This window comes from Caloenas nicobarica, chromosome 16, assembly GCF_036013445.1.
Source record: "Caloenas nicobarica isolate bCalNic1 chromosome 16, bCalNic1.hap1, whole genome shotgun sequence".
Lineage (NCBI taxonomy): Eukaryota > Metazoa > Chordata > Aves > Columbiformes > Columbidae > Caloenas > Caloenas nicobarica.
Window position 1 is genome coordinate 13,386,658 of NC_088260.1, and position 14,213 is coordinate 13,400,870.

General features: G+C 65.2%; 1 protein-coding gene across 1 annotated transcript; it reads right to left on the reverse strand.

The window, feature by feature from the left end:
* Positions 1–225: 225 nt before the first annotated feature.
* Positions 226–12,477, reverse strand: TBC1D10A (TBC1 domain family member 10A). The gene is made up of 9 exons (XM_065646621.1): positions 12,240–12,477; positions 9,114–9,213; positions 4,567–4,674; positions 4,190–4,296; positions 3,014–3,128; positions 2,689–2,754; positions 2,220–2,409; positions 1,782–1,936; positions 226–1,563 (listed from the first exon to the last, which is right to left on the reverse strand). The coding sequence occupies exons 1-9, from the start codon at positions 12,440–12,442 to the stop codon at positions 1,171–1,173; spliced, it is 1,437 nt and encodes a 478-aa protein (XP_065502693.1). The 5' UTR covers positions 12,443–12,477; the 3' UTR covers positions 226–1,170.
* Between the last annotated feature and the right edge of the window lie 1,736 nt (positions 12,478–14,213).

The following is a 14,213-nucleotide window of genomic DNA, read 5'->3' on the forward strand; positions in this document are numbered from 1 at the left end:
GGCAGTGAAAGAGGTGACAGGAGCAGGACCCTTCCCAGGACCCCCCCCAGCACCTGTCCCCCAGGGCCAGATCACCCAGGGGACGTGGGGCCCATGGCAGGGTGCACCTCCAAAGCTGCTGCAGCAGGAGGGGGGAGATGATGAGGAGCACCCACACCCCCATCCCCTGCCCCCCTTCAACCCACAGCACCAGAGGGTGACAGGAAGACACGGTGGGAACGGAGGCTGCGCCTTTACACAATCCTGCTTTATTTACCCCTTTGTACAAAACCATTTTCCCCGCTTTATTTTACAAAGCCACCCCTGGCAGGGGGGAGAGAGGGGACCCCACAAGCGGGGAGCACCTGGCCGCTCACCCACCCCACGGGCACCCTGTCTCACCTCCGCCAGGGCCCCAGGGTGGGGGGCAGCGGTGGGGAGAGCCCCAGCAGGGTGAACAACCCCCCCCGAGCTGTGGGGAGCCCAGGAATGGGGCGGGGGGGCTTTAGCCTCCCGGTCTGGCATCAAATCCCGCTGCCCGCGGCACACTGTGCCCGCAGCTCCCACCCTCGGTCCCCGTCCTGCACGGTTACTGCCATGGAGGAATAATAAATAGGCTCAGTGAGTAGGTAAATTCAGTAACTACATATAGGGCTACAGCTCGATACATCCTCACTAGATAAAGAGGAGGGGGGAGAGGGGTCCCCCCAGCTCCTCACGTACCCCCAGTCCCCCTGCGCCAGGCGCGAGGGCTCAGGAACTGGGTCTGGGTCTGCCCGGTAGGCAGGAGGGTGGGGGCTATAGGGGGACCCCAAGGGCGGTGGGTTGAGGGGCTCTGGGACAGAGAGAAGGGCCCGCGGGGCAGCCTGGCCCCCCCAGCCGTGGGGAGGGAGCTCAGGTGGCTCAGCCACCCCTGCCAGGGCTCCCACCGCTCGTGGTGCCAGCACCCTACGGGGTGGGCAGCCAGTGCAGAGCGACGGTGGCCCCTTGGGCCACCACCCCTGGCCAAGCTCCCACAGGTGCCCCCCGGCTTTGAGCCCACCCCTGTGCACGGGGCCCACGGTGTCCCCATCCCTTGCGCTCAGAGCGCCGGGCACCCCGGGTCCCCATGCAGCCCCCTCAGTGTCCTGGAGCCCGGGTCCACGCGCAGCCCAGCTGAGCCTGGGGTGCAGACCCAGTGCCGCGCCGGCCCTACAAGTACGTGTCCTCGCTCTCCCGGGAGCTCAGGCTCTCCTTGGACTGGTGGTGGGGGGACACCTGTGGGTGCAGCAGCTCCTTAGCCGCGCCAGGCGCCCCGTTACCCTCAGCCCCGGGGCCGTTGGCGGGGCCGGCCGGGCCTTTGTCCCGGCTCTTCTCCTTGCTTTTGCGGGCCTTGGGCACGGGAGCGGGCCCGGGGGGGACGATGATGGAGGGGACAGGCTCCAGCGCCTTGCGGGTGGGGGGCTCGGCCTCGCTGATGGCCTTGGCGCCGTGCAGGCGCGGAGGGGACTTGCACTGCAGCTCCCCGTGCGTCTCCCGCCACTTCTTCAGCTGGATCAGGTGCTCCCGCTCGATCTGACGCTCCGTCACCGGCAGCTCGATGACCTGGGTGGGGACAGACTCGGGCCATCAGTGTCTCCCCCAACAGTGTCACCCGGGGCTGGCTCAGCCCCCCAGCCCCCTGGCATACCCCCAAGGCAGGTATAACCCCAAATCCAAGCCTTTTGGGAACTGCTCCCCATCTCTGCCCACCCAGGGCCATCCCAGTCCAGCAGCATGGCCAACTGGGCGGCACTGGGCCCCCAGGCCCCCCAGCACCTCACCTCCTGCACCAGGAAGGTCTCCTGCATGATCTTGGGGCTGAGCGCCCGCAGCCGCTCCATGGTCTCGTACTGGCCCTGGCAGGACTTGAGCTTGTCCGAAGAGCCCAGGGTGTGTTTGAGCAGCACCAGGCCCACCCGGAAGATGATCTTCACCCCTGCAAGGGGAGAGGTGAGGCAGCAAGTGCCCAGCGGGACAGAGTGATGCTGCCACTGTGTCCCTCAGGTGCTGCGGGACACCAGATCCCGGCCCCGCTGGCAGTCGGGACATGCAAGAGGGTGGATTTGGGATGCACGTGCCCCTGAACCCCTAGGAAAAGAGCCCAGTCTCCACCCTAGGCATGCGGCTGCCCCAAACCTGCCCTACAACAGGTCCCATGTGCCACAGGGGCTGCAGCCGGTCACCCCGAGAGGAAGAGGAGGATGGTGGGGAGCTCCTACCTTCGCAGAAGAACATGTCCCAGACGCGCAGGACAGAGCTCCAGGGCAGCGTGCGGGAAAAGGCGCACATGAACCACTCCGTCATGTAGAGGATAGGATCGATCTTTTGCTTGCTCAGGTGCTTGTAGGCCACAGGCGAGACCTTGTGCAGCAGTGAGAAGAGGATCTGCCCATCCAGCTGAATGGCCTCCTGCAGGGACAGCAGCAAGAGCCCCCGCGAGCGCCTTAACCCCAGCCCAGCCCCGGGATCAGCTTCCCCAAGGAGCAGCCACCCCTCAGACCCGGCTACAGGAGCAGAGCTGTGCCCCATGGGCCCCGGCAGCAAAGCTACGCCGAGCCCCCACCCCTGGCGGGTGTTCTGGGGGCTGTGGGAGCACCAGGACCTGCCCAAGCTCTTTCTCCGGAGCTTTGGGCCTGGAGCCATTGCAGGTCCTGCCACCGCCGATGGCACCGCAGGCCCCTCACTCACCAGCTTCTCGCTGTAGTAGCCCGGCAGGTACTTCTCGCAGATCTGCACCAGGCACCAGAACGCTTGCTGCAGGCCAAGGGACAGTGGGTGAGCGCCCAGGTGTCCCCAGGGGACGTCCCCGCAGCCCCCACCCTGCTCCCGGGGACCAACGGAGGAGGCAGAGCATACCCAGGGCATCTCCCTGCACCAGCCCAGCTTTGGGGTACACGGGTGCTGCGAACCAAGCACTCTGCCCGCCAGCAGCACCCAAAGAGACCCGCACCCTCCTGCTGGTCCCTGCTCTCCAGCCCCGGGTCTCCCCGTCCCCCCAGCTGTGTGCTCGTACCTCGGCCGGCATGTGCATGAGCAGGACGGCGGCGATGGGCGCCTGGGCCTGGCAGTAGCCCTCCTCCGGGCGGTACAGCGTGTACGCCTTCAGCACCCGAAACAGGTCCTGCTGCCTGCGGAGACCCCCGGGAGGGAGAGGTGGAGACGGGGCACAGATGTGGTCCTGCAGCCTTCCCCAGGGACCAAACCAGCACCAGGCATCACATGGTGACCCAGCACCGCAGCCTGGCCACCAGGCTTCCCCACGAGCCAGGGTCAGTCCTTGCTGGGATCCCTCTTCACACAAACCCAGGGATATGGGACACCAGTTGGGGGCGTTCAGCCTGGAGAAGAGAAGCTCCGGGGAGACCTTCTTGTGGCCTTTCCGTATTTAAAAGGGGCCAATAAGAAAGATGGGGACAGACTTCTGAGCAGGGCCTGTTGTGACAGGACAAGGGGTGATGGTTTTAAACTAAAGGAGGGAGATTCAGGCCAGAAATGAGGAATAAAATTGTTGGCCCTGAGGGTGGTGAGAGCCTGGCCCAGGTCGGCCAGAGAGGTGGTGGATGCCCCATCCCTGGAGACATCCCAGGCCAGGCTGGACGGGGCTCTGAGCAACCTGAGCTGGTGCAGATGTCCCTGCTCATGGCAGGGGGGGCACTGGGGGAGCTGGGAAGGTCCCTTCAACCCAAACCCTTCTGTGATTTTATGATAACCATAGCTCTGCACCAGGCCACTCTGCCCACGGAGGCCCCATCCTGCACGGATCTGAGCAGCGAGGCCGGGAGACGGCCATCTCCTGGGGATACCGGCTCAGGGTGACCTGTGGCCAGGCAGGACCCAGCTGCAAACACAGCGGCACAGACACTCCCTGACACGTGAGGAACAGCATTCCCCTGGTGAAACAGAGGCCACAGCCAGACACCTCCTCCCTCCAACCTCCTGCCACAGCAATTCCCACCCCACCAGTGTCAGAGCTGGTGCAGAGGGCTGTGACCCACACATCCAGCTCCTGGGAAGCTGTCCTGTTTTCAGCCCAGGGCTGGATGCCCCGTCATCTGAGGGGTGCAAGAACTACAGGGGACAACGCAGGGGACGAGTGTGGCTCTGTGAGCTGGGATGGCCAGTGCCCGCCCCACAGAGCTGGTCCAGCCCACTGGCTGCCGAGGACCAGACACGCGGCAGCTCCACTCACCCGTGGCCTCCGCGCGAGACGAACATCTCGTGGAAGGGGAACTGCCGATGGAGGTCCCGCTCAATCACGTCCAGCCACTTCGGGTCCCCCGGCAGGAGATCCAGTTCCTGGGTAGGGGAGAAGTGGGGTGAGCAACACCCCACAGCAGCACGGTGCCAGCCCCGCCCCGGCATGTGGGGCCACCACGACCCCAAGGGAGCTGGCAGGGCAGCCCCGGGGCTGCTCCTGGCTCTGCCATGAACACAAGCCTATGCTGGCTGGGACACCAGGCCCCTCGCCCCCCCGCAGCAGGAATAAGCAGCATCTGGGACCCCAACAGACACCCCAGCCCCGGAGGGAGCAGGAGCCACCCCAGCACTGTCCCCCGCGGCACTCACATCAAACTTTCCAATGTTCTGTTCTAACTTGACCTTGCTCCCAGAGAGGTACTGCCAGGCACGGCCCCGCAGCGAGGGCGGGATCCCCTTCTGGCACCGCAGCCGGATCTGAGGAGAGACACAGCGTCACGGGGAAAATCACAGAGCATGGGGAGCAAAGAGGGCCCGGGGCAAGATGGGAGCCAGGCCTGGCAGCACGGTTGCAGGCTGGTCCCTGCTGCCTCCCTGTACAGGGGACATGTCCCTGCACCCCTGGGGACAGGCTGCCCAGTCACACATCCCGAGACAGCTCCTAGTGTCACAAAGACTGACAGGACGGCATGGGGACCTGCGCACCCCGTTCACTCCAGCACCGCTCTCAACACAGCAGCTCGGCTGGATGGAAGTGGTGTCCCTCAGGGGTCCGTACTGGGACCAGTACTGTTTAATATCCTCACCAGTGACATAGACAGTGGGATCGCGCGCACCCTCAGCAAGTTTGCAGGTGACACCGAGCTGAGTGGTGCAGGTGACACACCTGAGGGATAGGATCCACCCAGAGGGACCTGGACAAGTTTGAGAAGTGGGGCCATGTGAACCTCCTGAGGTTCAACAAGGCCAAGTGCAAGGTCCTGCACCTGGGTCAGGGCAGCCCCCGGTATCAGTCCGGGCTGGGGATGGAGGGATGGAGAGCAGCCCCCAGGAGAAGGACGTGGGGTGCTGGGGGGTAGGAGATTGGCCATGACCCGGCCATGTGTGCTGGCAGCCCAGAAACCACCCGTGTCCTGGGCTGCGTCTCCAGCATCCAGCTCTAGAGTCAGGACAGACACGGAGCTGCTGGAGAGGGGCCAGAGGAGCCCCAGAAATGATGCGAGGCTGGAACAGCTCTGCTGGGAGGACAGGCTGAGAGAGTTGGGGTGTTCAGCTGGAGAACAGAAGCTCTGGGGAGACCTTAGTGCGGCCTTTCTGGACTTAAAAGGGGCTGATAAGAAAGATGGGGACAGACTTTTGAGCAGGGCCTGTTGCGATAGAACAAAGGGTGATGGTTTTAAACTAAAAGAGAGAGATTCAGGCTGGACATGAGGAAGAAATTGTGGCCCCTGAGGGTGGTGAGAGCCTGGCCCAGGTTGGCCAGAGAGGTGGTGGCTGAACCATCCCTGGAGACATCCCAGGCCAGGCTGGACGGGGCTCTGAGCAACCTGAGCTGGTGCAGATGTCCCTGCTCATGGCAGGGGGGGCACTGGGGGAGCTGGGAAGGACCCTTCAACCCAAACACTTCTGTGATTCTATGACAGCAGCTGAAGCCACACCAGCCCGCAGGAGCTGCCGGCAGTGCCAGGAGCCAGCTGAGGTTTTGTGCTTTGCAAACAGCTCCCAACAAGCCCGGCCCTGCCTCAGAGCAGGATCCTTCTGGGAGCTGGAGAAGCAAACGCTGGAGCCAAGATGGGGAGCAGGTGGCTCTCCCCACCCAGCACGGCCCATGGGAAGCACTGAGGATGCAGGGGGGGGTCCCAGCCCCCCAGCTCACCCCGGGCACGGGGCAGACCTGGCCGCAGCCCCACGCACCGCCAACTCCGTGCCCACAGCCGGCCCCCAGCTTCCTTGGCACAGGGCACCGGCCAGGACCAAAGTCCAGGCGAGGCAGTGCTGCCGGTACCAGCCCCGCACTGGGAGCCAAGCTGGCTTAACCCGCCACTGCCAGCACTGCAGCGGGGACCAAACCCAGAGACCCCCCAGCTCCTGGAGCAGCAGCAGCATCTCCCCATGGTCCTTGGCAAGATGGGGACACAGGGACACAGGAGAGCGCTGCTTTCATGGCCTCCAGCCCTCACGTCCCTGCTCCGGTGGCACACGCCAAGCGTTGGACATACGCCAGGGCTCTGCATCCATGGCCAAGAGCTCCCAAAGCCGCCCTGGTCCCTCCCGCCTGCCCGCAGCTCCTGTTCCCCGTTTCCCGGTGTAACTCGGGAGCAGGCTGTTTGGTTTCCAAGCAGCCTGGCCCAGCGTGGTGGTAATGCCACGTCCCCGGGAGGGTTTGCTGCTCCTCACTGCAGCTGGGCTTGTTTACCCCGCAGGTCCCGAGGGGCCTTTGTGCTTGCAGGAAACACAGCGGGCAATGCCCGGGGCTGCGGGTAGCTCTGTGCTGCTGTCGGCTCTGGGTTCAAGCCGGCTGCCTTTCCTGCTGGCTCTGCTGCCAGGAAGGAAACCACCTCATAGAATCACGGAATCATTTTGGTTGGAAAAGCCCCTCAAGATCATTGAGTCCAACCGTTCCCCCACCCCTGGCACTGCCCCATGTCCCTGAGAACCTCATCTCCATCTGTCCAACCCCTCCAGGGATGGTGACTCCACCACTGCCCTGGGCAGCCTGTTCCAATGCCCCACAGCCCTTTGGGGAAGAAATTGTTCCCCACATCCAACCTCAACCTCCCCTGGCGCAACTTGAGGCCATTTCCTCTGGTCCTGGCGCTTGTTCCTGGGGAGCAGAGCCCGACCCCCCCTGGCTCCAAGCTCCTTTCAGGCAGGTCAGAGATCAGAAGGTCTCCCCTCAGCTCCTGTTCTCCAGCTGAACCCCCAGCTCCCTCAGCCGCTCCCATCACACTTGTGCTCCAGCCCCTCACCAGCTCCGTTCCCTTCTCTCAACTCGCTCCAGCATCTCAAGGGCTTTCTTAGCGTGAGGGGCCCAGAATTGATCCCAGGATTCGTGGTTTGGCCTCCCCAGAGCCCAGCACAGGACGGTCACTGCCCTGGGCCTGCTGGCCACACCAGTGCTGGTACCAGCCAGGATGCTGGTGGCCTCTTGGCCACCTGGGCACACGCTGGCTCATGTTCGGCCACTGTCACCAACACCCCTAGGACCTTTTCTGCCGGGCACTTTCCAGCTGCTCTGCCCCGAGCCTGTAGCGTTCGTGGGGTTGTTGTGACCCAAGTGCAGGACTTGGCACTTGGCCTTGCTGAACCTCAGACAACCTTGCTGGGTTTTGGCTTGGCAGCCCCTCCAGCTGGCCAGGGCTGAGCATCCCATCCCCTTGGCTCTGTACCAGGTCCTGCTGTCACCCCCACGCTGGGGGTACCCAGCCCCCAGGATCCCCCTGTGCCCTTCCTGAGGGATGCTGAAAGCAAAGAGCAGCTGGAGCGCTGCTGGCCCCAGGGAGCAATGGGAGCTGCTCACACATCTCTCTGTCCTCCACTGGTCTGTCTGGAAAGGGCGAGGAGCGGCACATGGTGCTGGCACGGCTCAGCACCACATCCCCGTTGGGATCTGGGCCAGGTGGGCGAGGGAGGGAGCGTTTTGGGATCCCAGAGTGGTGCAGGTGTGAGCGAGCCCGGCAGGAGCTGGCCCAAGAGATACTCAGGCCATGAGCCAACCTGGGCAAGGCAGCCAGGAAAGCACCAGGGTTTCAGTGGCATGGGGAGCTCCTTCAGAGCGGCAGCACCGCCACCGCGCTGCATGGCCCTGGACCAAAGCAGCCAGGCTCCTGCCAGAGCTGGGATGGTCACCAGCACCCCATCCGCAGCAGCCCCAGGGCTCTGGGCACCGAGCAGCTCTCTGGAGCAGAGCACAGAGGCTCTGGGCATGGATTTTTGCTGCAGGACGGATTATACAGCACACCAGCGCCCCAGGAGCTCAGCCTAGGCACGAGGGAGCTCCTGTGCCAGACGTGCAGCTGCCAGAGCACCCACCCGAGCCTGGGGCCACGCTCCGGCACGGCCGGAGAGCGGTGGAAACAAGCGCAGAACAAAGTGCCCGCCCGCCATGTCCCCTAAATCTCTCCCAGATCCCTTGTGAGTGGCCAAGAACCAGAGGCCACTGTGTTGGTCACCAGGCACCGAGCAGGGATGGTGCCCTGGGAGCACAGCACACGGAGCGGGGCCAGGAGGCTCTGCCAGCCCAGGGGCAGGAGGAGGAGGAGGAGGAGGAGGAAGAGGAGGAGGGGACCCTTCGGCCACTCTCAGGCACCGCTGGGCTGTGCCAGCAGCCTCATCACTTCCAGACACACAGCAGCAGCCTGGCACTTGCTGCAACCCATCCCTGCCTCGTTTGTGGGCTCAGGAGCTCAGGGAGAGCCAACGGACCAAACCACAGAGCCACCCAGCACACGCCACCATGAGTCCCCTGGGGACCCTACTCACAGAGCAGCGTCACACACATCAGGCTCAAACATTTCCTACCCGGAGCTTTTTTTGGTCTCCAAGATGCTCAGACCAGAAGTTTCCATGACCGAAAAATTCCCTCGGCTGCTGCAGGCAGCCAGAGAACCCTCAGAAGGCTCCAGCCCGGCAGGGAACAGACAGGAGCAGGACGGGCTGGCTCAGGGACCGCAGGCACAGCCCCCCGGCTCCAGCTTCCCTCCCACCGTGAGGAGCATCACAGGGAGGAAACAGCCCGTTCGAGCCAACAGCATCATCTGAAGGCAACATGTCTGTCTGCGGGGACCTGGTGACACGCAGGCTGCCCCAAGGCCTCGGGGGACACCGCTGCACCCAGCTGTCCCCCGCTGCCACCTCCTCTCGCCCACACAGCTATCCCTGGGCAGCCTCAGGGGACACAGCTGTCACTCACTCACCTTCTTGTGTTTTTTGGCCATCCACTTGTCCCAGTTGTTGAGCATATCCAGCCACTTGGACTCGCGCTGCCGCAGCACCTCCAAGGGCACCTCCTCCAGCCTGGGGACAGGGGAGAGGCCGGTCAGCGTGGTCACAACCACGGCAGAGCCTCCCCGTCCCCTCCAGCACCCTGGCTGCCCTCCCCCAGGCGCCGAGCCCAGCTGGGACACGCTCCAGAGCGCCGGCGTTTTGGCAGCTGCTCAGCGCTGCTGGAAGCGCTTACCACCCGCGAAATCCCCGCATCAGGGTAGCCCCAGCTCAAACCCTCTTGGGAGCAACCTGCAGTGTCCCCACCATGTGCCCGAGTACCCTGGGGACCTGTGCCCGGGGAGAGGTGCGCCAGGAGGGCGAGGAAGCGGGGAGCACAGGCGGAGCCAAGCGAGGCCTGATCCCCCGCAGGCACTGGCTGCAGACAGAGAAATCCGTGGCTGTGAGCATCATGTCATCTGCGCGGCCCCGGTTGTGCTCGTGCCCCAAAACCCTGGCGCTGCTCCAAGCCCGGCAATGAGCCCAGCGGAGGGTCCCCCAGGAGGGAGGGGAGTGTTTTCCAGCAACAAATCCGATTTAACCCCGCCGAGGCAGGCAGGGATGCTGCCGTGATGCTGAAGCCGGAGTCGTGGCGCCCAGCTCCCCCGGGCACCCTCTGCCTTTGGTCGGGGGAGCTGGGGTGACGGCAGCTTGGTCAGACCCTGGGCACAGACACCCCAGGGGGAGCAGAAGCTCCTTCAAGCTGTCAGTAGAGCAGGGCTGTTTTAAGAGGACTCGATACCTCCACAGGCTCAGCTCTGCACTGCCCCACCACCGTGCTAATCCCAAGAGCAGCCTTGAGGACACAAGGACAGTGGTCTGGACAACAAGCATCCCCTAGACAAGTGCAGAGACCCCGGCCCTGCTGCGGGACACACAGCCCCTGCCTCCCCCCAGACCCCTCCATGGCAGGAGCTGGAAAACCAGCGGCACAGCGAGCCCAGGGCCGCGTCCAGCTGGCAGCACTGCCCGCTCCTGCCCAGCCCTTCCCGCAGCGTCCCACCCGCCGCAGAGGGTCAGCCGGGGCCGAGCGCAATTGTTTCGGCCAGCAAATCCTCTCCGAAGGGATCCGCTTTGCTCAGTTCGGCCATCCCACCTCCCCAGCACGGGATGGGAATGGCCACAGCTCCGCAGCCGCAGCACAGCCCAGCACGGGGACGGAGGGAGCGCTGGCCCCGCGCCGGGGCTGCCGGAGGAGCCGGGGCTCTCCGAGGCGTGGGAAGCTGGGGAGCGCGGGATGCTGGACACAGGAGCTGGCAGTGGGCCTGCTGGAGCCCGGCCAGCCCAGACTGGAAGCTGTTACCAGCTGATGGCTGCTTGGCAGCGGGCACGGCGTGAGGACTGGAGGCATTTCAGATGGCCGAGGCCGGAGGATGGGGCGAGGGCACCCCAGGCCGGGGGCAGCGAGGTGCCCGACGCAGGGAAGGTGCTGCCCCGCACCCACGCTGCGGGTGACAGCCCCACAGCTCAGCCCTTCCTGATGCTCCTGGAGCCTCCACAGATGCTGGGACACCCGCTTGCCCTCCCTGTGCCTCCCCAAAACCCCTCCAGCGAGAGGGACCCCAATCTGCCAGCCAGGGAGCGAGGCCCCATGCTCCCGTTTATCCATCCTGGGGGAGTCGTGGAGCGGATAAAAGCCCCGAAGGAGGGCAGGATGGGGCCCCAGTGCACCTGCAGGGCACGGGAGGAAGGCTCAGTTCCCGGTGACCACACTCACCACACCCCCAGCACCAGGAGCTCTGTCTGGGGGAGCTGCCACCTACTGAACCCTGGGGACAGGGACACCCACCCTGAGCACTTAGGGACTGCTATAGAGTCAACAGTTGGGACACCTAAAGTGTCCCCAGAACAGTGGGTGGCTGGGATGGGGTGCAGCACCCTGGGCAGGAGAGACCACTCTGTTCCTGCAGTGCTGAGCTGTGATCCTGGTGTGCTGGGTCGGGGTTTATCACCCAGAGCGATGCTCCTTGCCCAGCCCCAGCAACCAAACCCCTGGCGCCTCCTCCCCCCGAGACCGGCCGAGTAACGCCTGTAGGTGAACACCGCGCACCTCGCAGATGGGGAAACTGAGGCACGGGGACCGACTGACAGCAGAGCGCGCAGGCGGGCAAACCGCACGGGAGGTAACGTCCCAGCCGCAGAGGAGCGGGGCTGCCACGCGTCACCCCGGGTGTCGCTGCGAAACCATGGCCAAGAAGGCAAACACCAAACACGCTGCCGAACCAGCTCTCCGGGAGCACATTCCTGGGTGCCGGCACCGCCCCGGGGCCCAGCGCCGGCTCGGGCTGCCCGGCTTCCTCCCAGCGCTTCCTCCCGGGGCGAGGCCGCCGTCACCCCTTCTCCGCGGCGCCTTCGCCAGCGGCGCCCCAAGCCGGTTCCCTGGCAGTTTGCCGAGCGACTGCCCGGCCTCCCCCGTTTGACAGCGGCCAAAAATCCGCCAGAATCCAGCGCTTGGAGGAGAAGAGGCCGGGAGGTGACCAGACACAGCCCCGGTGCTGCCAGCGGCTCCGGCCATGGCTCCCGGGGCAGATGCTGCGCCCCAGATGTTCCCTCATCGGAGACGGGGGCGGCGGGAGCAGCTTTCGGGGCTCTCGATGCCATCCCGGCTGCTGCGGCCTCCGCGACGCCGCTGGGGAGCAGCCCGGGCACCGGGGAGCTCCCGCCCCGGGGGTCTGAACGCCCCGCGGTAGCGCTGCGCGGCGGGGACGCTGGGGACGCGCCGGCAGCACCGGGCGGGGGGGCCGGGGAGGCCGCGCTGGCTCCTCTGCGGAGCCCAACCGGCCCCGGAGCGGCCGCGCTGGCGCCCACCCGCCCCCCCAACCCGCCCCGGGAGCGGCCGCTCTGGCGGGTACCGGCCCCACGGGCCCAGCGCCAGAGAACAACCCCCCCCGGGGCGGGAAGAGCCGCTACCGGCCCGGCCCAGCGGCCGAGGCCCCGCGGCCCGGCCCTGAGGGGGCTGCCGGACCGGTGGCGGCTCCGGCTGGGCCCAGGGCGGCTCCAAGGAGCGCTCGGCGCCCCGAAACGCGCGGCCCCCCGGCCGCACCCCCGGCCCCACTCACGGCCCCTCGGCGCTGCGGCTGCCCACGATGAAGCCGAACTTGTCGACGCGCCGCTCCTCGGGGCCGCCGCCGTTAACCTCCGAATCGGAGCCGAGGGAGCTGAGCTCGTCGCCGCCCGGCTCAGCCAGGCTCTCGCGGGTCCCGGCCAGGCTGTGGTGGCCGCCGGGCGAGCCGGGCCCGCCGCCCCCGCGGCTCTTGGCCATGGCGGCGGCTCAGCGGCGGCGCGGCCGCTCCTCCATGCCGCGGCCACGGCGGCGGCCACGCCCCCCGCCCGCCGGGCCGCGCCCCCGCGCCGCGCCGCTATTGGGCGGGAGAGGCCCTTCCGCCAATCAGCCGCATGGAGACCGACAGGGACGGCCCGCCCCGAGAGGAGATTGGCCAAACGGCTGGGAGGGAGCTGTCCGTCAGCGCTTGCGCCCGCCCCCACGGGTGCCAGCAAGCGGGGCGGGGCCGCAGGGGGCGAGGGGCGGGGCCTGGGCTGGGACCCGTGTGAGCCCAGAGCGGGCAGCGAGGCTGCGCCGGGGCTGCGCGGGGGCTGCGCTCCGTGCTTACTGGGACAGCCCTGCGGCTAAACTGGGGTTGCACTGGGAGGATCAATTTCGCATGAGGCTGCCCACGCTGCACTCGGGGGACAGTTTGAAGCCGCAGACACAGACGTTACTCCCTGCCTAAGCACATCACACCCCCAACCCGCCCCAGCCCTTGGTCCCGCGCGTGGCCCTGCCCTTGGGTCACCAGGCAGCACCCCAGGCTGGGGCAGAGCAGCTGGAAAGCGCCCGGCCGAAAAGGCCCTGGGAGTGTTGGTGACAGCGGCTGAACATGAGCCAGCGTGTGCCCAGGTGGCCGAGAGGCCACCAGCATCCTGGCTGGTACCAGGAACAGCGTAGCCAGCAGGACTCGAGAAATTATTGTGCCACTGTACTCAGCACTGGTGCGGCCACACCTTGAATATTGTGTTCAGTTCTGGGCCCCTCATCATAAGAAGGACATTGAGGGAGTAGAGGAGTGCAGAGAAGGGAACAGAGCTGGGGAAGGGGCTGGAGCACAAGTGTGATGGGAGCGGCTGAGGGACCTGGGGGTTCAGCTGGAGAACAGGAGCTGAGGGGAGACCTTCTGATCTCTGACCTGCCTGAAAGGAGCTTGGAGCCAGGGGGGGTCGGGCTCTGCTCCCCAGGAACAAGCGCCAGGACCAGAGGAAACGGCCTCAAGTTGCGCCAGGGGAGGTTGAGGTTGGATCTGGGGAACAATTTCTTCCCCAAAGTGCTGTGGGGCATTGGAACAGGCTGCCCAGGGCAGTGGTGGAGTCACCATCCCTGGCGGGGTTGGACAGACGGAGATGAGGTTCCCAGGGACATGGGGCAGTGCCAGGGGAACAGTTCGACTTGATCATCTTGAGGGTGTCTCCAAACAAAATGATTCTGTGATTCAATTCTACGATTCTATCCCTGCAGCTGGTGCTGTGCCCAGCGGTTCCTCATCCTCTCCAGCCTAGACAGGTGAAACTAGCCCAGATCTTCTCAAAATAAACCACAAAGGATGTGTAAGTGACTGGGTGACAGCGCTGGCTCCAGGTGCTGTCGGGACCTGCCTGGTGAAGCCTGGCAGGGGCAGGTTCTGCAGGGAGGGAGGCCCCGAGCTCCGTCCCACCTCCGGGCACTGAGCTGAACACTCGATTTTCTCCCTTGAAAAGCAAAGAATTGGGGTTTTATTAGAGCCAAGACCCCTAAGTGGGTAAATTGCCAAAGGACCAAAGCTCATTAACATCAGTAACAACTCAACCTACTTCTAGATTTCTCCTGCATCCCCAGCCCTGCAGGTCCTCCCTACAGAAGGGGAAGGCTCCAATAACGGTTGTTTTGTACGAGACAGACACATGCACCGTCTGTTATAACATTTTCCACTAATATTTAGAGAGAAAGGGGTTGGCGAGGCTCCACGAGCTATTTCTAGCGGGAAGTTTTCCTGCCAGAGCAT